The sequence below is a fragment of the Hippoglossus hippoglossus genome, chromosome 7 (assembly GCF_009819705.1).
Source record: "Hippoglossus hippoglossus isolate fHipHip1 chromosome 7, fHipHip1.pri, whole genome shotgun sequence".
NCBI lineage: Eukaryota > Metazoa > Chordata > Actinopteri > Pleuronectiformes > Pleuronectidae > Hippoglossus > Hippoglossus hippoglossus.
The window spans coordinates 19,110,665-19,134,423 of NC_047157.1; the positions used below are offsets into that span (position 1 = coordinate 19,110,665).

A 23,759-nucleotide genomic window follows, 5' to 3' on the forward strand; every position below is an offset into this window, starting at 1 on the left:
TCTTCAGCTTTCACGCTTCTAACCCTAGCCCTTAAAATGTCCTGAGTTTTCAGGGCTGTGAGGATTTGAGTGGCGAGTGAGGGCAGGCGGTCGTGTCCAAATATACACAGTCCATCATCTGGCATGAGGCATTAGCAACAACAGCTGAGCGTAAGCTGCGGCTATTGTTCTAGCCTGTCATAAGAGCTATAACCTCGCCCGAAACACGACGCCATCACACCACCACCACCGCCGCAGCTCTGCCGTCTCTTTTTTAGTCCTGTCTCGCTCTGCACCAGAAACATTTGGGCTTCAGGAGAATTCCTCCCATGACAGCAATAGCCGACACTGTCATGATATCAGAATGGACACAGCAGCGTCTGATAAATCAGGCCGAGATTACAAAGGGAATGTAATTGTGGGTAACGATATGTAAATAGTTCCAAAGCTTGAGATCACTCGAGCCGTAAAAGAGCTGGATTATTGCTGCTAATTGTTGTTGTTTGTGTGTTTTCCTTTTATAAAAACAGCTCTAATGCAGTGATACAAGAGCTGAGCCCCCTCCCACACACTTTACGACCCTACAGGATGCTGGTAATAGTAGCCAGACTGTTGGCGTCAGGCAGACCCGAGTTAAGCTAAGTGCTGTCTGCTCAAACCAATGAGTGTAACGACGGAGAGCTGCACAGACTCCACCCTCACTCATTACTGTGGATAGATATTAGAATTTCACATAATTAAATCATAAACCATGTTTTTTTGTGGAGAATAAAAAGATTTTAGGCAGCTTCCACTATCATTTTTTACATTGTGAGCAGGCAGAAGGCAGGATATCACAAATGATCTTTTACAGCGCCCAACAAGAATACATACTATTAGAAAATCGGTTTACCTTAATTACCTTAATAAGGAAATGCACATTTACCCCATGAAATTTCCTTTGGTTTTGAGACACAGTATTTGAGTTTTTAGACGACTGTTGGCGCCTTGATATGACGGACAGGAAGGGAATTTTTTTAAATAATATAATAATATATATTATAATATTATTGTTCAGGCATAGGCTGTAGAACATGGACAAATAATTATTTGGTGTTATAACAATGATTAAATTCTCATTTATGTATTTTCTCAACTTCATCAAAAGCAGCAGCAGTTTGTTGTAAAAGGGGAATTCACCACTTCAGTCCTTTTAAACATATTGAGATTTTAACCAGGTCAGAAGGGAAAAATTTAAAACGAGCTATAAATAGTTTGACACACACAGCACTGGAGTCTGGGTATAAGCCCCTCTTAAACATATGGGTTAAAATAAAATCTAACAGTTGTGAGTACCTCACAAAACTGTGTCGGTTCCTCAGGATGTTCCACCAACAATTTTCCCTGATCAAACAGTCCCACTGTCACATTGAGGTCTGTGTAGAATTCAAAGTAACAGGGACAGAGATGTTGAATCATTTATTTGTCATCGATGCTGTGACAAAATTCCCCTGACTATTTGGGCGAAAGGCAGAAACCTGAGACAAGAATTTTCCAACTGCGGCCAATTAAAACCATAACTACGACATCTGCATCGACACAGACGTCTGTGCACATGAGAAAATATGGTTATTCTTTGTCTGTATGCGTTTGGGGCTGAACTATAAAAACTGATTTAACTTATTCTGGAAAAGAAAAGCAGGTATCGACAGTGAAGCACTTCCATTAAGAGGCTGCGGATTTATTGCCTACGTGTAATGTTTTATTACTGTAATTTGCCTAATGCAGGACGCTCTCTTCCAGGCCTACACTTTGCAAAACCAATACGGCATTCCACACTCAGAGGTACGACCATGTGTAGATATGTTATAATTCAATATTAAATTAATGCTTTATACTTTATACAATGAATTTAAGTATTTTTTTCTCTTTTTCTTTTTTACAGCTGGCCAAGCTACATCAGCTGTCAATGCAGCAAGGCCTGAGTCCTATGGCTCAGCCGGCTTCGACTATCATACCCGGTATGTACGGGAGTAGTATCAGTAAGTATTTGCTCTAACTTGTAAAGTTCATGGTTATGTTTAAAAATGCTTTAAGTAAAATTATCAAACTCAAACAGTATCTTTGCGTTGCTGCTTTATCTGTACCTTGTCAAAGATGTGCTACCTGCCTTCAGATGTGAGGAATAGCGCTCGCTGTCATGAGCGGCTCTGATTATGGGGTGGTGTCACTGAGGCAGGAGTAGAAGAGGCTTTATAGCTCTCTCATATCTCCCGGTCTTGGAGCGAAGCTATTACATGAAATGATACGTTCCACAGAGTCGCAGAACTGGGAGAAAGAAAAGAGTGAGAGCTGTGTTAAACATCAGTCCATTAAAATGGAAATTACTGTAACAGCTTCACTGTATCTGGCAGTTCTCCACTGAAAGGTTTTTTTTCTTCCCAGTATGACAGTGGCAGATTGTGTGGCCTCACTAAGTAAAGGAGAGGAAGAAATATCTGACTTGTCCATTTTATTCGGTTGTTGCTTGTGTTTTCTCTTCTCAGGGATGGACACGAACTCTCACACGTCTCAGGAGCTGCTTATTCCCAATGATGTAAGAAAAAAAGAAACTCATAACTTGAGAGTTTTCTGTCTTTATGATGTTTGTTTGGTCCCACGTGAGCCGCGAGAAAAACAACAGGAACGTCAGCGCTCATCTCTGCACGTACACCGCATCTCTGCAGCAGGTGACTTCAGATGCAGATGCTGCAAAGTCATCTGCTGTGACTTCAAAAGAGACGAGAGACATGTTGGCAACCCGCTCATTACCCTCATTATTCTAACCTCCGACTAACCCAAGGTTAAAGGGATTTTGAGCTGATATAGATCCTTTTGCATTATTGTCTGGGCTGCAGTTGCAGTGCCTCAGAGTGAGTCCCACGAGTGCTCAGTAAATCCTCTCATGTTCCCTGACCTACTTAGAAGCTGTCTGCTGTCAAAACAGCCAATAAGAAAACAGACAAAGATCCTTTCCCTCTTCACTTAGCCCTCGCCGGGGTTTGAAGAAACGACGTCGCAATCTCAGGGCAGAATGCGTAGATTCACTTCTTCACAATAAAGTCAGACCGCATTTCCCTGCATATGATCTCTGTGAGATTAACACATGGTGAGCATCTGTTTATTAATCGCAGTAATTTCCCTCTTTTTGAATTTCATTTAGAAGTATAATAACGAAAGCTCAGTTATGAAGCCAAATTCATAATGAAGCTATTTGTAATTAATGATTTCATAGCAGCAGCTTTGATATCTGGTGTAATAACCGAACCACAATCCTTCAAAAGAGCGACATGCTGAAGATTCAGACGATTCAAAGCTACAGCTGCTGGTTTTCTGTGTTAATGTGAACAAATGAAAAGACCAAAACTAACAAAGCGTTCCTTAAGCTCATTAAATCCTTCTGAAGATTTAACTTTTCAAAATGTAATTGTTTGAAAATGCTCAGTAATTTCCTAAAACAGCTGGGCATTGTATTCTCTAGCAGACAGGAGCTGATTGTGCAATTGTCGGGGACTATTTTCAACTGCGGAGGGATACGCACTCAAAGTATTTATTGCAGCAAGATAGTATTCATGGGAGTGCCTCAGAAATACTCTACAGCGGCCATGTTGGGTGATAAAGGGGCATCATTCAGTTTATGGAAAATATTAGAGGTCTGTGTCAGAGAGGAATAAACTACAACATATCAGGGCTGAGCTTCATACTCAATACTTGTTAGTAGGATCAGTTCATTGTTGTCATGGGATTTATGAACAATAAGAAAAAATAGAACAATGTAGGACAAACACAGTGTGACTCTCAAATGTGTAGTTTGTATTTAAGTTATATCTGCAGAGACAATACATTAATGTCTCTTTGTTTTACAATAGAAATAAGACAAAAGCACAAGTGTTGATTACTCAAGGCTTCACTCAGCTCTACAGGATATATCCGCCACAACCGTACAACATTTCTGAAATGCCCGAAGGCTTTTTTTTCTCCTCCCAAGTAAAGCCCCACATGGCGAGTGGCACAATGCATCAGAGGAATGAGGGAGTCCAGTGCTATACGTGACAGGGACAGCTGTAAGCTCCAGCCATTGTTCCACAAGAGATGACTTGTAGCCATGACTGAGCCTCCTCAGCCCTCCATCCCCCCCTCAGGCTGGCCACACTCAACGACTGTACAATCCCGCTCTGTGCTCTCTCTCTCACACACACACACACACACACACACACACACACACACACACACACACACACACACACACACACACACACACACACACAGATGCATTGAGGAACTGCTTACACCCAGTCAGCAGGATGTACTGTAATACTGCGCAAAGGAAGATTTAGCCAGAAGAAAAATGGCTGCACCCTCACCATCCCATCCTTCTTCCTGTGTCCTTTCAAATGACTGCCTCAGCAGGAACTCAACAATATATAGGCCACTTATAGTTGACGACCAGCAGCACCGTGCAGTGTTACCGTTATTTGAATGCTTAGGAAGAAATAATCACTTGGGGCGAGCACACGCCCGGTGTCTCCTGTGTCATTTATTTAGCTCTCGTAGCATTTTAAAAGTGTTGTTTCAGGTTGTTTGCGTTTTTTTTTAGGTTGTTCATACTGGAATGCTTTTGAATGAGGTCATGCTCGCCAAAGTGGGCGAGGGGTTGACAGCTGGTATCCATTGACAGCTGGTGTAAAAGGCCAGAGGCCAGTGGGGAGTCTTGGTCCCAGTGGGGTAGAGACGTTATCAGTGATTCGAGGGGCTGTCCTGGCCATTGTCTCATGAGATGCGAGTTGCTCTTTAGGCTTCAAGCTGTCTCCCACCCAACACACACACACACACACACACACATACCACACACATACTGAGACGCACCTCTACCCCACCCCCAGAATAAACTGCTGAGCCAATAATAGCCAGGCGGACCAACCAGGTCGCGGTGTGACAAATCAGACATTGTAGAACAGGCTGCTTACTTCTCAGGAAAGGAATGTGAAATGCAGGGACAAGTGCAGCAAGAACACTGTGTGTGTTAGTGTGTGTTTGTGTGTGTGTGTGTGTGTGTGTTCGCATGCGCCTTGTGTATTTCTACCTCCATGTCAGCTGCTGTTAAGCTGCCAATACACACAGACTACAAGTACTTAATCACTGTCTGTCCTGTTCACTATATATCTGGCAGCGTAACCATGTCACTGAGCCCTGACACCCCGCACTTGAGCTAATACGCAGCCTCCAGCTCTCGGCCTGTTAAATATCTATTGTCACTAATAGCTGAGGGTCCAGGTTGGTTAATAGAAGCAGAGAAAAAGTGATAATGTATGTGGGGATGCAATAAAAACTTGTGTCTCTGTCTAATCTCCTCTTGGTATAGTGAGAACGCTGCAGCCAATGGGACTGTACGTTATATATTTGAGTTATTTTCCCATTATGTTTTCCATTAGCGCAGAGATGCATCTGGCTGGCATGTGTTTGGGAAGTGATTTGTTTGGGAAGTCATCACCACACCAAGGAATCAATAACCTTTTAGCCACTCAGATTAATGACAGGCAAATGTGCCGTCTCTCGTCTCTTTTACCGGTGCACACGCAGTAGCAATTAAGGGAGACTCTTGGGGGGAAAAGTGCTTTTGACATGCATGATGGATGACCAATCCACTGCAGACAAACAGTCTTACTGCAATATTTGAAGTGGTCTGCATGAAGTCAGCTCGACTACACGCCCTTTTTTTTAAATTTTTTATGGGTCGTAGTGTTTTTTTAAGGCCCTTATCAGAATCTCTTCCATCAGCATAACAGATCCAGCTCTGACAAAAAGCTCAATTCAGTCAAATGATTTATTGAAGCCTCCGCTCATAAAGCGTTTCCTCTGCTCCTTCAACGCGTCAGTGAAACTGACCGATCTTCCTCACCTCTGTTCTCTTCCTGCAGCTGATCGGCTCCATCATCGGCCGTCAGGGCACTAAGATCAACGAGATCAGGCAGGTGTCAGGAGCGCAGATCAAGATCGGCAGCCAGCTGGACGGGACAAGTGACCGCCATGTCACTATCACAGGAACGCCGGTCAACATCAACCTGGCCCAGTACCTCATTACCTCCTGGTGAGACCCAGCAGCACGTACAGCCGTCTAATGAGTCAACACAGGGAGAAGTGGTTTCTCGGGGTCAAAGGTCATGCTATGATATGATAAGCAGTAATGAGGCTTAGTTCTTGTGCAGCCGTTAATTGGCCTTGTGGGAATAAGTAAACATGTGGTTGTATTGTATGACGTAGTAAAGGTTTGGAATTCAGTATTTTTGCAGTGTGGCTCTGAATATAAATTTTCTTTGTCCTTATTTTTTATGAATCTTTCTAAAATATAAAGAATATTGTGCAACACAAGCCGAAATGTGGCAGTAACTCTATTTACGACCTTGAGTTAAGATCTGACTCCAACAACACTGTCAGGCAATGGTGCTTTTTTTAATTCCACAAACTCTTCTCCTTATCAAATCCTGTTGCCTATATTACCCACAATGCAACCTGTCCACCGACCGTGTAGTGGTACATTCGAAACTCACTTTTTAATCCAAATCCACACCGTGTTTTTGACTTTCTGATTATTAGTCTTCAAACCCCAAACAACACTGACTCAAGTTGTGTCAGATTTCACCCACAAGTCTGCACCAACAGAGGATTTAGAAGTTTTTCTTCTCAACAAGAACATTAATCGACTTTACAGTAAACAGTAATCGACTGCACTCAGTGGACCGCGTATCTCCGCCAAGGCCCAACAGTCCCCATAAACTCTACAAATTTTGAAGACACATATTAACTGCTGATTACCCTATAGCCTTATTTGTTACCACACAGAGGCGGAAAATCACCATCATGAAGATCCATGAATTATTTCGGGGGAAATCAGTGAAAATGTCATAAAAACACCTCACGTCACAATAAAACTCCTGAATCAATGTCCCATCCCTCCACCAGGTTTCGTGAAAATCCATTCAGTAGTTTTTGTGTATTTCAGTCAACAAAGTAGTTCCACTTTAATAATTTTCCACAACCTCCCCTCAGTGTTGCAGCAACAGTATAATCCACTAATCTTCATTTTCTCCCCTGTCTCTGTCTCCTCCTCCCCCCCCCCCTCCTCCTATCTCTGCCCTCATAGTTTAGAGACAGCCAAATCCACAGCCCAGGCAGCCACCATGGCATCTCCGGTCGACCTCAACATGGCCTTCACCCAGCCAGCCTCCCCAGCTGCCTCCCCCACTCCCACCCTGGCCACTATGGGCGGCCTGACCCCGGCTCATATGCTGGGCTCCCCGTACGGAGCCATGCCCCTCTCCGGCCTGCTGGGGGTGAAGTCTGTCCCCTTCCTGACTCTGTCCAGCCCCGCCCCCAACACTGCAGCACCCTCCCACTCGGCTCTGGCCGCCTACACCGCCAAAATCTCCTCAGCCAACTGCATCAAAAAGCCCGAGAGACAGAAGTTCGCTCCCTACTGATGTAGCCTCGGCGTCTCTCGAGTCCTGCAGAGACGGACGAAGGACGGCCCGAGCAGTGTTCTTCCACAAACGCCTGATGTAGCCATATCCGCCGGCAGAGATGCTCTTGACTTTTATTCTGTGATGCACCAACAGAGAAGAGACCAATGGAGATGTGGACAAAGCTATTAAAACAGTTATTTACGGTTATAGATAATTTGTGAGTTCCCCATGAATTGATGGACTGCTTTCATCGTCACCTCATCCCTGATATTGATCACACACACACACACACAAAAAAAAAATAAAGGGCTGGAACCTCACCTGAGAGACACATGTTTAAATGAGAGTTTTGACATGTGTGTCTCAAGTTAGATAATCAGCTGTGAGTATTTATCCTTCAATAAATTTGTAAATTATACTCAGATGACAAATGCTCTACTGTACGATGCTTTTATACAATGTCTATGTTTGCCTCATAAAGTTTTTAAGAAAATTTGTAAATGTCTTGGGGGGAGGGGGGGGGATTTTTTTTTAATAATCTGTGCTATGGTACTGTACTTTACTGTTCAGTGTTATGTTCTTTTTTGTTGGATTTTCTTTTGAATGAGCGACTTGATTAATCTTTATTTATTAGTATTGTTTCCTTTATTAAAAGTCTTTGTTTCCTGACATGGTGGATGCATCGTCTCCAAGTTTATGTCTTTTTTTTTCTTCTTGCATCACAGGGATTTAACACTAAAATCTAAAATCTGTGATAAATGTAGCACACACACATTCAGGAGGACACAGCCTTAACAACGACATCCAGGTTATTTTTGTTTCCCCTCCAAACACAGTCTGGATGACAGCTTCTCATTCGGTTTGCCAGAATTTATGAGGGCTGCTTTTCCCATCCCTGTGCTCCTGTGCCCCGAACAATAACTGCAGAATGAGACGGTGCAACTCGGGGAAGAGACAGGAGCTCTGCCCACATGCCGAGCAATAATGCAGCGACATGCAAGTGAGTGTTGCACAAACAAGAGTAGATACTGAATCACACGCACGCTGCTCTGTGTGGAGAGCGCATTGTTATATACTGAAATCAATCCCTTTCAAGTCCCTCAGGACAAAACACAAGCTTTCTGAGGAAGAAATAGAAGAAGACGCTAACAGAGAGAGAGAGAGAGAAGTGGAAAAAATTAGAAGAGCCATAGTGATGCTGCAAAAATAAAAATTCAGTATCTGCATCAGCATGCAGCGCAGCATCATCATCATCCTCTGGAGAGGCAGCACGGATCCTTTCATCCCAGCTCTTCTGTTTTTTTGTTTTTTTTTATTCCTGTGACTGCATCATGGATATGCAACACACAGAGAGCATCGTCCTCATCGGTGCCAAAGACGTTCACTTCCAGAGGCGGACAGACACAGCCCACGCCTGCAATGTCACTGTTATTCAGCTGAAGTCTTCCACAGCCTGGAAATTCTTGATTTTCTTTTGGCATTTTCTATGTATCTGTCTCTCCACCGGCCTTTGGACATGTCTATCTGTCTCTCTGTCTAGCTTGGTCTGACATATCGCTTTAGTTTGATTTTGTTCATAGCTTTTTTTTTGTTCCCTTCTTTCCACTCATCCCTCTTCTCATGATTACCTTGAACTAAAGCTCTTTCAAACGTTAGAATCTTGTGAATCTAGTCTCATCAGGTCACTTGTGCCATCTGTAGGCCACACACCATGCCTCAGTCATTATGTTCATGATATATGAAGAAAGATGTGTTAATTCTGCCGGCTGTATTTATTTGTAAAAAGCTTTTGAGGGTTTTCTTTCATTATTCGCATAAATAAAACTTAATCTCCAGTCGCACGTCAGATGAAATATACACAAACACATGGATTTACATTTGAATATCAAAGTGCGATGTCAGTGACAGAGTTGAGCTTGAGTTGGTGCAGAGCAGGGACCAGAGCTGTCACTGCAGCTGAAGAGTTTGTCTTCTCTTTTCATGTGCGGTGGAGCCACTGGGATCGTGTGTCATGTTACACACACGCACGCATGCATGCACGCACACACGCACGCACATGCACAAACACACACCACTCAATATTCCTTTTTTATCTGTTATGTGCTTGTGAAGATAAATATATGTGAAGCTTGAATGTTTTGAAAAATAATCATAATTTTTTTTGTCTGTCTATAGTTATGAGGATACACAATTTTAATTATTCAATTGCTTATTTTTCAAGTTTGCTTATCTATTTTTACATTTTTAGGTTTCTTTTATCCCTAACCTACTCTATACCTAATTCTAAAACCAAGTGTAAACCTTTAAAAAGCTCTGTGAAGTTGTGACGACATAACAAATGGTTTGTAACAAAAAATTGGTCTTCACAACCACAGAAAGACGTGTGCACATGTGAAGTTGTGAGGACACTGATTGACATAATGCATTCCCTAGCCCCTTACCCAAACCTAAACCATCACAACTAAATGCTTAACACTTACCCTAACACTTACCCTAACCCTAACCCTAAAACCAAGTCTTACCTCTCAAAAAGGCCTTTGAATTTGTGAAGACCAATCAAAATGTCCTCACAATGAGGATTTTGAACCAAAATTAGCCTCATAACAATAGATAGACAGGAACACACACACACATTTTATATTTGGGTGGTACAGTCATTGAATTGAATTAATTCCCTACCTATTACCTTAACCATGTCAATTAAATGCCTAATTCTAACCCATATCCTGATCCTAACCTAAACCTATTATTAACCTGGACAACCTGAAACATTAAACCATTAAAGCAGCATTTTGAAGGTGGGTCACAGTCAAAATGTCCTGAACCAATAAGACACAGGTACACACACACCCACACCCACACCCACACCCACACATATACACACACACGCACACAAACACATTACTGCATTTTCACCACTTTGGTATCACAGTCTTGTAATTCCATGACAGACAGCGCCCTCTACTGTCGACGCCGCACACTGCTCCACCAATCACAGCCCAGCAAAGGTAAGGAGGAGGGAGTTCGAGCTGATAAAAGATTGTCTTTAATGTTTGGCATTGTTAATGAATTCCATACCACAGCAGTTATGGGAGTAGGAAAACCACTTTTACAACCAAACACTGTTTGATCATGCTAACACCATATGTACAGGAAAGCACATTGAAAAGTGTATAAAGTATTTATATGAGAAGACTCAAAGTCAAGAACGGTGGAGACAGCCACAGTCTAATGGATTTGTCCTTTTTCAAACACTGATTATAGATATTTATCAATTACATTGATCTCTGGAGTACATGTATATACACAAAACAATGGTAAACCTTTTTGGGGTGTCTGCAATAATTCTCAAAAATATTTCACAATACTGCCGTATGTACAATAACAGAATTTACATTGAAAACTCTATTGTACGCATATTTTGAGCATCACTTCAGTCACCAGTTATCCTCAGTGCCATCAAGCTCACAAGAGATACTCACATACTGTATATATCTAACCTCAGGTTCATCTCCATACAAAGTACAGCTGCAGTACCTGGGCCTTCTGTCTCGGTCTGAAATATGTTCACACAACTGATGATCTCACATACAAAAATAGATTGTTGTCTAGTCAGCTGACAACTTGATGTACAGTAACACAAAGCATCCACCTGCAAAAAAACAAACAAAAAAAACAACCAGGAAAACAAGTAATTGTTAAAATATTAGCTATATCCTTCCACCCTCACTACGTCTCAATAAACAGCGCTGTTCCTCCTCTCCACGTAACGTGAACCTCCCTCTGAAGTCCGGGCCTCAACGATCTTCTTAAACACGTCATCAATTTTCGCACACATCGAGAAAGAGCCGCAGGCAGAATAAGAAATATTAGCGCAACAAACCAAACAACAATCTGAAACCAAAGCGGGATGAAACCATACGAAAACATCACTACTTGTAGGTAGATATCTTTTTTTTTCCCCTTCAGGAGGTACAGCGGACAGAATGAGAAGGAGAGCAGGCCGTCGCTAAATGAACATCTCACAGTCTGGATGAGGGGGTCAAACTGCATTTGAGTGCACTTAAGGCAGGTAGGCAATTCCAACGCTGTCTGAGTGGGCCCCTCCACCGGCCACTCAGCGGGACAGGCTCTAGACAGTGTCATCAGATGCCAGTGCAACTGTCCAGGCTCAGCCCTCACTGCTTAGCATGGTCTGACAACCATACAGAGAAGGAGAAGATGGAAGGGAAATGAAGAGAGAGAGAGAGAGAACAGTACTGGTGTTAGAGTCCAGCAGGTGGTTGAGGTGTGAAGTGGAGAGTCCTCGTAGGGACCTGCCTGTCATTGTCCTACCCTCCCCATCAGTCCGCTTTGACGCTCTCATTCCCCCCTCAAGATATCTTTGTCACACAAAAGAGACAAATAGAGACTTCTTCAACATAGACTCAACTTAAAGCACTTAAAACGAAAAACCAGGATTGCAGCTTGTGCAATACGAATAGAACATCTCATCTGAATACATTCACGTAGGTTTCCGTACACGCGGTACGGACAGGAAATCGTCAGTCTGCCGTCGACTGAAGTTCGTATCCCTTGAGAAGCCGGTCCATGAGGAGAGAGTCCAACCCTAGAGACCTGCTGTGTATGACAGCCCAGCAGCAACACGTATTACAGTGCGCCATTTGATATGATTCACTATTAAGGAGCACTTAACAGTGTTTTGAAAAACATAATGGACTTAAGCCTTTGAAAACACTATAATGTAGCAAATTTATCAAAATAAGAATATCGTATATATGAAGCATTTAAAGCAGAGAAGTCACTTCACTGTGAATAATAACCTGTCGTTGTGAAAATGACGTGAAAAGCAGAAATCGAGGGAGTTCAGAGCTTATACTGCACCTGGTTGGTTCTGATCATCATATTTCACAAAACTGTTGCTGTATTATTTCTCAAATGAAAAAAAACAAAACATGCTCACAGACGAGTTGTACAGTCGTGTACAATCAATATCAAATGTTTGAACAAAGTTAATCTGTCTCGTTCAGCTGATCATTTTCTTCAAATCATTTCTGAGAGGCCACACGGAGCAGTGGTCGAGCCTCAGACTGTGGATTCATCGAGGTTCACTCCTTTGTTTTTTTTTTCTTTCACGTGCACTGGAATTAAAACACAGAGCGAGAAGCGTTGACTGAACACACAGATTCATGCCGGACTCTTTTCTGGAACTGCTCCTTTAACTCAGTGCAGATGAAGAGAGAAAAAACGACAAGGAGTAAAAAGCTCTGACTGAAATCAAAGTGGAGCCTCCTCCTCCTCATCACTGCGTCTCCTCGTGCTCCTCGCTGATGCACTGCTCCCAGGCGTGTTTGCCCTGGTCCTCTCTGTGGCCGTGTGGCGAGTGGAAGATCCTGCGGGGCAGCGGGATGGGCTGGGGGGGCAGCTCCTCCTCTGGGATGCAGCCCTCCCTCAGGTAGGGTTTGGGCGGCACAGCTGGGGGCTGAGGCCGGCGGTAAGGGATGTGGTGAGGGCCGTGGGTGGGAGCGTGGTGGTGAGGCGGCGGCCCGTGGGAATGGCTGTCCAGCCCCGGGTGGGCGTGAGCGTGAGGGTGTGGGTGGTTGTGCGGGTGAGAGGAAGGGCTGCGGTAATGGAAGGGGCGCACCGGGTCCACGGAGTCGATTTCTGGCCCGCCGTAGTGGATGTGCAGGTAGGGAGAGGCCAGGTACTCGTCCGGCGGGGACCACAGGTGGCTGGGAAGAGGCTCCAAGGCGTCGTTCCGGATGGGGCCAGGGTCTGGATACTGACCTCCGTAGTTACTCTCACTCAGGGAGGAAACGCCGCTGCTGGCGCTGCCTGACAGGGTGGAGTTACTGCCCCCCAGAGCTGACTGAGGGCTGGTGGGGGAGCCGGGGATCGGATGCAGAGGAGACTGGCGACAGAGATAAAGAGACAGTGAGCATCATGGGAGTCTTTATTTTGAGTTACAGTCGAGGCAGAGACTCCAACAACCTGAATTTCAACCTGACTCATGCTGCCTTCACATGCTGTCAGAAATATTGGAATTCTCTTCAAGTAAAAGAAGATAGAGAGTCAGCAGCTGCTTCATCTTTCACGCTTCAAACATTGAAAATTGCTTTGTAATTATGACTTGGCTGGTGTCGACACTCAATCACAGGCACTTTGGGATGAGTCGTTTAACTTGCAATGGTGTGTATATATAATAAATTGACTGTAAATTAAGACAAAGTGCTGATAATTTGAGAAAGAGGAGCAAGAAGAAAACGAGAAGAAGGAGGAAGACAATTAAGGAGAAATACAGAGAGAGCCAGTTTGACTGTTAACAAAATTCAGTCCAGACGAGCAATTAAAACACGAACACAGCAAAAAACTAAATAAATCTAAAAAGCAGTTGACGAGATGAACTTTTCAACAATTGCCTCCACAAAACTGACGAAGCAACTCATATGTGGAATATATTGACTACAAAAAGTTGCTAAATAGCAGTTTTATCAATATTTGAATGTGTTATTGAACCCTACATATATTTTAAATTCATTTTAGATTACTGAAAAATAATAACTTAATAAAAACATGTACACTTACTTAAAATGTACATCTTAATTTAGATACATTTATTTTGTGCAACCACTTGACATAATAAAATTTGGTAAATTCAACGTAACAAGATGTTTCTCACGCACCTTTCGTAGAGAACGGACAGGCAGGGCGGGGGGAGGCTCGCTGTTCTGGTGGTGGTACGCATCACAGTGCATCAGGAAGTGTCCTGCAAGAAGACGTCAAAGTCATACGAGCGAAGAGAAGATCTCAAAGCCTGTTTGAAATGAAAGTACATGTTCTGAACCCTGACGATTAAGTGAAAAGATGAAAGTACCTGGTGGGAAGGACCTGGGTGGGACAGGGGGCATGATTACCCCTCCAGTAGAGCCTGGCATGTAGGACATCTGCTCCCTGTTCTCTCCATCTAGACTCCAGCTGCTGGCAGCATTGGGAAAGACTGGAGGGGGAACATACAAGTAAATCAACACATACTGTGATAGGAAGATCTTTTTTTAACATGTGTGTGGGTGTGTGTTACCTTTCTCTGGCAGGTTCATGTGAGGATCAGCACACGGCTTACAGGGGCTGACTTGCTGAAGTAAGGCACGCTGCATGTGGTTGTTCTGAGAAAATAAAGTACAGTTAATAATCCAAAGCAGGTTAATATGTTTAAATGCCAATCTGTACAGTTTGCGGTTGTGTCTCACCTGTCCGTTCTCGGCCATGTTGAAGTACATGGCGTTGTTGACCCTCTCACGATGAGACGGCAACAGTATCATCACCTCTCGGTTGTGTTTGGCCTTATCTGGTAGAGATGGAGAGCCTGGATGGAGAAGAGACTCATGTTGTACGGATGATTCATGAGAAATCTGTGAAGGATCTTTTTTAATTTGTGCTCCCCTTAACTCCCCTTATTGGTAAAACATGCAAGAAGAAATAGAATATACGCAGACACAGAAATATTGTCGTTGGTCCCAATGATCATTTCAGTCTCTGTCTCCGTGTCCGGTGTGACTCTGTGCAGCTGCGTTACTCACCTCTGGCACTCGAGGGAGCCGAGGTAATAATCTGAGAAGAGTTGGAGCGGATGGAGCTCAGGCTGGAGGAGGAGGGGCTCGGCTGCAAAACAGAAAGTACGCTAAATATAACAAAAGCCATTAAAGCACTGATCTGGAAAACAAAACATCTTTCTATCTTTCTCTTTTCATCTAGGGACAGAAAACTAGAGGTAAAGCGTCATGTACATTACAAAAGCAGCATTAATAACATGGTAACACTTTATTTGGGCTAATTTCTTGGAAACTTTCATTATAATTTTCTCGATCTTAAGTAATATTTAGCTGATTATTATAGTATACTGTATGTGCACTCTTAAATATATAGGATCTATTCATTAAACCTATACTGCATAGTTTTGTAGTGTTTCTTCTTGAATATAAGAAGTTGGTATTTAATAACTGTAGCACTCACCAGTTTCACCACGACCCTTAATACTTAGTATCAAATTAGTACAGAATTTTGCAGTAATTTACAGATAAATACCAGATATTATTTTAGGAAATTAAAAGGAAAGTTCCCTAAATATTAGATAGAAAATATAGCATGTATCCTATAAATGCAGTAATATACAATTAGCTATATCTTAAGTACTGTCTATATGTTTTACAAATACCAGTTTAAAGTGAGTTGCACTTGTCAACAATAATTTCCATTCCATCTATGTGTGTTTTTGTTCCAGGCCTTACCTGCATGTGTAGCCCCTCCTCTGGGTGCTCCCCCATCAGGCCGTCAGTCATTATGACGAGGTTTCCTGCCTCACTGGACGTGTGAGACGACAGGGAGGACGACGAGTGACGGATCGAACCCTGGAGGTTCAGGGGGCTGTGGACAGAGGCAGTGTAAGAAAAACATTTATCACTGCTGCAGGGGCGGTTGAGGTTCGGGCCGCCGTTGCAGATGTGCGTCTCTGTGTGGGACTGACCTGTGTCTGTGTAAGAGACGCACGCTCTCAGGGCTCATGTGGCTGTGGGAGGAGAGGATGCCTCGAGAAGAGTTGACCCCTTGACAGCCTGCGGTGCCAAATCGATCCACGCTGGGCACACCCTGCTGGGACCCAACCATATACTGCTCTGAATAACTACACTGCTCACACAGGCATTAGGGCACTTGCATGTAAACACACCGCAACCTTTGTATCATCACATCACATCTTACGTTCTGCAAACAGTTTTATGTACGTGAGCCAGGATTGAAAACAAAACACTGCTCAAAACTGAAAGATGAGAAACCTCAACCACAAGTACTTACATGGTGTAAACCTGTTCTCATCATGTGGAACTGATCTACCAGCTTTTTGTGCAGGGGACGCATTTCAGGATGCACCAGCTTCTCGTGAACCGCCAGTCCCACTCCGAGAATGTGCACCTGTTATAAAGTCAATAAAGATATTCACTCTGTTATCACGTGAGTCTGTTAAACCAGGGCTTCGTCGTATCATGAATGTGAAAAGCCGCGTCTGACCTGCTCTTGCATCAGATCCTTCAGATGTGTGATCCTCTCCGTGTCCTCTGGGTGACTGCTGATGTAGTCTTTGTCAAAGAACGCCTGGTGTAGAAGAGGGTGAGTCAAAGGATGACGATCACAGATTCATCATTTCTGTAGCTTTCACCCCCTCCTTCCCTCCCTCCCTCCCTCCTTCCCTCCCTCCCTCCCATTACCCTGTGACAGTACCTCCTGATATCTGGCGATGCCTCCGTTGACAGCGGCATCTATGACCCCGTTGAGGCACATGCTGAGTGGGTTGATGTTACCGTGATGCTGCCTGTGTTGGTACTGGCTGATCAGAGTCCGCAGCTCCTGGGTCTTATTCTCCACCACATAGATGGCGTTCTCCAGAGGGCTCACCTCCACCTGGACAAAAATACACATATTCAAACACAGCATTGAGAAAAGGGAAGGAAGTGTGTGTGTTTGTTTGTAAACTACACGTTAAAGAGAAAAGTTTATGTGCAATGTAAGATGATAGAATAAATAACTGTTCGAGCTCCTCACCACTTCTCTCCTTTCCACCTCCGCCCAGCGGGAGATCCCAGGCAGAGGACGTGAGAGAATCAGGGTCGTTCTCTCAATCCACAGACTCTGTTGAAGAGGCAGAGAACCACATCGTGCAGTTTACTATCAACCACATCCGGTAGTATCATGAAGATGGAGGTGCAGTGAAGAGCTGACTGTGTCCAACCATCCATAAATAACCAGAGCTGGGCAAAGAGATAACTCAGTGATGTAGCGTCACATCTAGTTCACTGGAGAGTTAAAGTTCTGATGTGGTTTGATTCCTAATGTGGGTCAGTGTGTCAGAGGGAAGTACAGCTCATGTCTGGTCCAAGTCTCTGAAGCCCTGCAGGTTGAATGGGTTTTTTCTGTTGGCTGTAGTCACACTAGAAAAACTGGGTGGAGGGAACAGAACAATGGAGGAGCACACTGACGAGGAATTATACTCTGAAACAAATCAGTCTGTAAATTCACAAACAGGAGAAGAATCCTCAACAATTCTAAAAACTGTTTTATCATTGAAATTAAATAAAATGTGCTTTACTTCTATTATTTCAAACCTTTTAAAAATGATTTGACAGCTTTGAGTCTTATATAATTATAATTAATATATAATTGTAGAGTGAATATCATTGTTGTAATGGGATGAATATCTAAAATCACAATAACAATGTTAAGATTTTAACATATTAGGGAATTTACCAGTTGGAGAGGATTTAATGGACCAAAGTCAACAAAGTCTGGAACTTAGTGGCGACATATGTGATTGTGACATGGCTTTACAGTTGATGTTTAGCGGACCTGATGCGGCTGTGACTGACAAACATCACAATCCCATGACAGTCAGTGGGTTGCTCATGTTGCCAGGCAACTGTCAAACCCACATATTCCTGATGAAGCTGTTTTTTTAGCGTTTAACTCTCAAAAAACAAATGCACCCAGATATTTCTTTACCAACTTCATCTTTTCCTCTTTAGTCATGAGGATTTAAATTTACAGACAAATACTTAAGATTTACAGAATTTAGATTTTAAAGGCATTTCTGCCTAAAAGCTGAATGTCCTCCACTGTGGCCACCAGGGGGTGTTACACCTGCTTACATCATCTGCAAGGCCAGATTAATCTAGACAAACAAATCTCTGCATGAATCAGCAGCAGTTCTTTGACAGTTTGGTCAACCTTGAGACTTTTTCTATTTTTACATTTTAATTTTAAAGTGTCCAAACTGTGAGGCAGCCGTGGACTGAAGGTGGCGCTGCTGGCTCACCGTACCCTGAATTCATTCTCGCGGTCCTTGGGCCCCTTGTGGAAAGGTCTGTCGTAGTGAAAGCGACAGACGTTGTTTATGCGGTAGAAGCTCTTGATCCTCTCCGGCACACGCTCCAGCTGAGGTACATCAGAGATGTCTGACACTGGAGTGACCGCGTAGATCTGCAAATCTAGAAAGAGAGAGTCAAGGAAGCGACAGAGAGACGAGTCCGCTCGCAGAGGAGGAGGATGGACGGTCAGAGGAAATGCTGACATCAAACTGGAAATCAAACTCTAAATTACAATCCATAATCACTGTACCCGATTATCTTTCGTAAATTCTAATATAGGCTTATAAGAAATTAATTTATCAAATTAATCATTAATCAAAACCAAGTAATCATTACATTTATATACTGTAGCCTAAATATATATATATATGTTGCATCAGGTGTAAATTGGTTAAAATGCCAAATATTCTTCTCAAATGCGCAGATTAGAAGTTTTCTATTTATGACACAAAAAACAACTTTGTCCAACTAACAGTCTTAACAGCCTAAATATACAATAATAAACATTATATGAAATTATAAATAAGTTATATTAAAAACAAACAACACATTAATTCATAATAGAAGAAACATAAACAAGCAAACTAAACAACTAGCCACAGTGACACAAGAAGGATACACTGAGCATCGCTCTGCAGGATGGTGTCGTCGGGTTGGTTAGGATGCTGCATGGCAATGGCTTGTGGGAACTCCCCCAGCATCCTCTGCTGGAAGTCCTCGAGCCGCTCATAGTCATAACCACGACAGACAAACTCCTTATTCTGCAGAGAGGAGACGATAACAAGAGGAGTTAGACAAGACGGACAGTGACAGGCAAAAGTCAGCAGAAATAAATACAAATCACAATCGTATAGAGAAATCATTTTGCACATTTATAACATCACTGATTTAAACTCAAATTTAGTAACTCGCAAAACCATGGCAACAAATAATGTAGATGTTTCCTGACGTCTTTATCACTTTGAACTGTTCCCAACGACTTGCACTTTTCTTAAATACTGTATAAATGTGTCTCCATAACTGTGTGAGCTGAGCTTTCAGTCCCACAAGGTCTGAGGAGTTCTGCCAAAAATAGGACGCTGCAAATCTCCGGAGAGTTTTTAAGTTAAGAAATAGAAGTTTATAGTCTGTCCAGGATGAAACAGGAAGCCAGTGAGGGGACCATAAAAGTTTTTATGTGGTTTAAATCTGTTCATCAATTTAGATTTGTAGCAGCTGCATCTTTCACCGCTACACAGTGGAAACAGCTTGTTGTTCAGATTAGATAAATACTTAAGTTAGAATTTTAGCATCTGACATTGTAGGAAATGGGTGAACAGAGGTGGAAGAAGAAGCTTCACTGATGCTGTTGATGTGTTTCTTGAATGTAAGAGTGGAGATAAATTGCGGATTATTTGAATTTTTTAACATTGTCACCCTTTTAATAATGAATAGATAGCGATGAAAATAAAATCAGGCACATTTAGGGGACTGATCTTAATGAGTGTGTGTAATTTAGTGTGATTCCAAGGGGACTGTTGGGCGTTAGGCTGAGGAATGAGCTCTACTGAGTGCCACTCTCATTTTTGACATCAATTTCCCATCCAGGCTGTCTGTCCTGCTGAAGCATGACTGAGCAGTGAGGCGGCGGCTGCTTCAGCAGAATCCAAACTGTGTCAGGACAGAGAAGAGGAAGACGAGCTTTTCGTAAGTCTTACCCTGAGGAAGAAAGGAAACTTCCTGCCGTAGAAACCCATTCGGAAAAACTCGGGTTCAATCCTCTGCTGTTCAATGATGTTGTCATAGTAGGCTGCCTCCATTTTCTGTCACAGAAGGAGAAATGCGCAGAAGAGTCACCGTGAATAATGACTCAGTCACACACGTAACTGAATCCTCTGCAATTTCTGGTGAGCGTGGGCGTGCACAGGTAAACAGGACATTGTGTTTGACGCAATACACACACACACACACACGCCATCATCACCAGAGGATGCTTGTTCGATAATAACGGCAGGAAGAGGAAGCGTGCAAGACTTCACTCACCCGAATCCAGCTGAGGCTCTGATAATCGTATAAAGTCTCGTACTGGAAAGCGAGCTCCCGGCAGAGAGAGATTCCATATTCCCAGCACTGCAGAGTCACATACAAATGAGATAAAGAGCAAATGGAAGAAATCAGTGAAGATCAATTTATCATCTACTATCAAGACAAATCATTATTTAAATAGCAAAGTTGGGAGAACTGGAAAACTTTGGCATTAAATGTTCCAGAAAATACACATTTATCTTAATTTTATCCATGTTAGAGCCTCTAATTTCTTTATCTATCTTTAGTAGGATTAGGATTAAGATACACATGTTTACAGTGAACAGTGTGATCACTGCACAGAAGCCAATATGATGTCTATGATGTGATATGAGGCTCTTTTTTCTTTCCAAGAGGTTGTGTGTGGATTAACATGCATCTCTATTCACTGCATTTTGAAAAGATGGTGTCATAAAAACACTAGTAACACAATTTGGGTTGAATTTCTTACTCAGTTAATCTTTATCTTTCATGGAAATAATCATTTGAAGGGTTAATATATGACATAAGGGGGAAAAACCTTTCCACTCTCACCTGAGTTAGTTGTTTCACTGATCCTGCGACAGTGCACGTTACGGCACTAGGTGGTATTGAGTCTGAGCATTCGTCATCGAGTGAGTCATTTGGTACTTTTAATTTGTATTTGTTGTGTTTTTTCAGGCTGCACAGATTCAAGCCTTTCCCATGTCAGTGAAAACTGAAGTGAGTGTAGACCTTTTCCCCCTAAAATCCAGTTTCTACATCATTTTTTCATCGTTAATTCACTAAGGTCGCAAACCTTCAAGTTGGTCTTACTGTACATTACGATTTATATTTCCCCTGGACGAATTTTGACACAGGGATCTCACAATGCTTTTTTGTAATTTAAGGGCAGTGATAAAAACACGAGAAGACAAAGAGTTCATGAAGGAGGCCACATTTATTTCCATCAGCTGCTCCAGAGTCCAGAGGGCATTGTCCTCTCCGAACGACAGAGACCAGTCCACTAATGTAATTTAGTGGATGAGAACCAGGAGGAGGCAAATCACATTTTATTCAACTGACCATTATAGTATAGTTGTGCGGGTGAACCCTACGTGTTAGTATCATGATACTCAGTGTTTGATTTAAAACAAAAAATTATTTTAGAATTCAGGAGGTACTCGAAAGCAATAGGATTATTTTGGGGTAACTTTCAGCATCGTAGAAAAGACACTGCTGTATGTTACAGGAGTAGATTCATTTTAAGCTGCTTCCTGCATCTACATCATTACATGTATCTGCTTTACTGTGATTCTGTGATGCATCAATAAAGATTTTGCAACTCAACAGTATATAAAGAGTTTAAAATAAGCTCCACGTCCACAAGGTACAATATTAAAGTGCTAAAAACACTTTAACATACAGTCTATATCAGTAAAACATCAAATCATAGTCTCTAAAATGTAAAAGAAGTCAATGTAAAAAGCTACCATGTTATTATTAGAGTACATTTTTACCTAAATTACTGTATTTTAAACATATATTTTCACACTGTGCTATTGCCACTTGTACTTAGGTTAAGGTTTTGAGTATTTATTCCCCCACTGTGTAAATTTAAATTTGTTCAATATAGTAAATGAAGCATCATAACAAAGTAACAATAAAATTCACTGGGGACTTGAAAAATGTTTGGAGATAGATTAGAACTTGGAGGAACATTATACATAACACTACAGGCTTCTGTTTCTGTGCCAGTGTTAATGAGGGCAACATTTAATTATCTTAGGAACAGCTGCAACAAACAGCTACTGGAATATTATTTAAATATATATATTTTTTAAAAAGCTATAAAACTTAATTTGTGTTTTGTAGTGTTGAGCACAAAGCTCCTATTATTGTACCATCACTATTGTCTGGATCCAGTAAAGGTTTGTTTTCTCCACAGTTTCCAGTGTTTGCTGAGAACTGTTTCTCAACCTTACTATTTCAAGAGCCTGGAAAAATGTATGCTGTGATTTGGTGCTGTACAAATAAAACTGCATAGAATTGAACGATAAGTTCAGATGCAGTGAAGCCAAACACAGGTCAGACATTGTCGGCCTTTAACATTTCCACGAAGCACTGCTTTAAATGAGTAAAAACAGGAGAGAGAGGTGAAGCTGTAAAACAATCCACTTGCCTTGCCCTTGTTGAAGTAGTGGAGGATTTTACGACTCAGGTTCTCCTTGCGCTGCCACTCGCTCTGACAGGGATAGTGGAGGAAATCCCTCAGGGGCCGGTCCTCCCACTGCAGCAGCTCCCAGTACAACAGCAGTGTGAACGCTGCCTCTGTGGCAGAGAGGGCAGAGAGGGCACAGCAGGTCAAAGGTCAGCACACCGACAGCGTCTCGTCCTGCTCGTCTGCTCTCTAGCAAAGCTGCAGATGTTGAGGAGTTTTACACAATCTGGCCGCAGTGATGAACCGATACCTCCCAGATATTTCGGGTCCAGATGGTGTGTGACACAAAGCGCAGTCAGTGGCACAAGATGTTTTGGTGTATTGTCGACCAGAGGTGCAAAGAGCACCTGGACCCTTGGAATCATCTCCTCTCATTCCCGCTCAGAGTTTCTCTCACTTGTTGTGGCACAATCCTCAAATGTGAAATTATGTCTTGTTCATTTTGTCACAACTTAATATGAACAGTGTTTCTTGTTGCTTTCACACAGATATCGAATGTGTTGAGGGTGTGAGTTATGCAGACAACAGAGAGGGACAAAGATGTTCTGTGTCTCCTCTGCAGTGAGCCAACCAGACTGAACCATGACGTGTTCCCAGCAAACAACTGTGAAACTGTCAAAGCAGTACTGGAAAATTATCAAAAGACATAATCAACCAGCCTATTGAGCGACAAAGCTTCTCAATGGTGAGAAGTTGCAGTTTTTCTTTATCTTATGACATAATTGAAATATCTTTGGGTTTTGTTCGGCGAATTAGAGAAAACAATCAATTTGATGACATCATCCCTAGAAATCTCGAATGTTAAAGATAAAATGATTAATTGATTTATAGAAAAAAACAGCAGATCAATAAACAAGGAAAGTAATAAGTAGCTGCAGCCCTGAACTGACCAATGCAACAACATGAATCCATTGCCTTCACAACATAAAACCAGAAGATACATTTCCCTTTCTGAAGATGAATGATGAGAATCTATGTTTTTGGCAGACAGTGATTCACAGAGAATCCACATGTGCGATCACAGCCAACTCTGCACAACACTGAAATGTGATTTCAATATATCGCCAGCTGCCTTTTGTTTATTTTACAAAAGTGATGGATAAGGTTGCACTCAATTAGTCATATTTGGCTGCATTTACATGCACACAA

General features: G+C 42.4%; 2 protein-coding genes across 12 annotated transcripts in view; one reads left to right on the forward strand and one right to left on the reverse strand.

Annotated features, from left to right (window-relative positions):
* Positions 1-8,145, forward strand: part of pcbp4 (poly(rC) binding protein 4) — a 32,728-nt gene extending 24,583 nt beyond the window's left edge. For 3 of the 6 annotated variants that reach the window (XM_034590738.1, XM_034590739.1, XM_034590737.1), the window contains 5 exons: positions 1,747-1,803; positions 1,904-2,000; positions 2,505-2,554; positions 5,916-6,085; positions 7,139-8,145. In XM_034590738.1, coding sequence (XP_034446629.1) covers positions 1,747-1,803; positions 1,904-2,000; positions 2,505-2,554; positions 5,916-6,085; positions 7,139-7,475 — 711 coding nt within the window. In that variant the 3' untranslated portion in view covers positions 7,476-8,145. The remainder of the gene's footprint in view (positions 1-1,746; positions 1,804-1,903; positions 2,001-2,504; positions 2,555-5,915; positions 6,086-7,138) is intronic. The other 3 variants (XM_034590743.1, XM_034590744.1, XM_034590740.1) reach the window with 3 other exon arrangements.
* A 2,342-nt stretch (positions 8,146-10,487) lies between these two features.
* Positions 10,488-23,759, reverse strand: part of dock3 (dedicator of cytokinesis 3) — a 47,211-nt gene continuing 33,939 nt past the window's right edge. For 2 of the 6 annotated variants that reach the window (XM_034590970.1, XM_034590973.1), the window contains exons 38-54: positions 22,572-22,720; positions 20,390-20,476; positions 20,065-20,169; positions 18,987-19,128; positions 18,321-18,487; positions 17,049-17,135; positions 16,728-16,907; positions 16,518-16,601; positions 16,305-16,421; positions 15,979-16,100; positions 15,743-15,878; positions 15,035-15,116; positions 14,705-14,820; positions 14,536-14,620; positions 14,332-14,454; positions 14,141-14,223; positions 10,488-13,368 (exon numbers count right to left, since the gene is read on the reverse strand). In XM_034590970.1, the coding sequence (XP_034446861.1) occupies positions 12,760-13,368; positions 14,141-14,223; positions 14,332-14,454; positions 14,536-14,620; positions 14,705-14,820; positions 15,035-15,116; positions 15,743-15,878; positions 15,979-16,100; positions 16,305-16,421; positions 16,518-16,601; positions 16,728-16,907; positions 17,049-17,135; positions 18,321-18,487; positions 18,987-19,128; positions 20,065-20,169; positions 20,390-20,476; positions 22,572-22,720 (2,474 nt within the window). In that variant the 3' untranslated portion in view covers positions 10,488-12,759. Of the gene's footprint in view, positions 13,369-14,140; positions 14,224-14,331; positions 14,455-14,535; positions 14,621-14,704; positions 14,821-15,034; positions 15,117-15,742; positions 15,879-15,978; positions 16,122-16,304; positions 16,422-16,517; positions 16,602-16,727; positions 16,908-17,048; positions 17,136-18,320; positions 18,488-18,986; positions 19,129-20,064; positions 20,170-20,389; positions 20,477-22,571; positions 22,721-23,759 lie in introns of all 6 variants that reach the window. The other 4 variants (XM_034590971.1, XM_034590968.1, XM_034590969.1 and 1 more) reach the window with 3 other exon arrangements.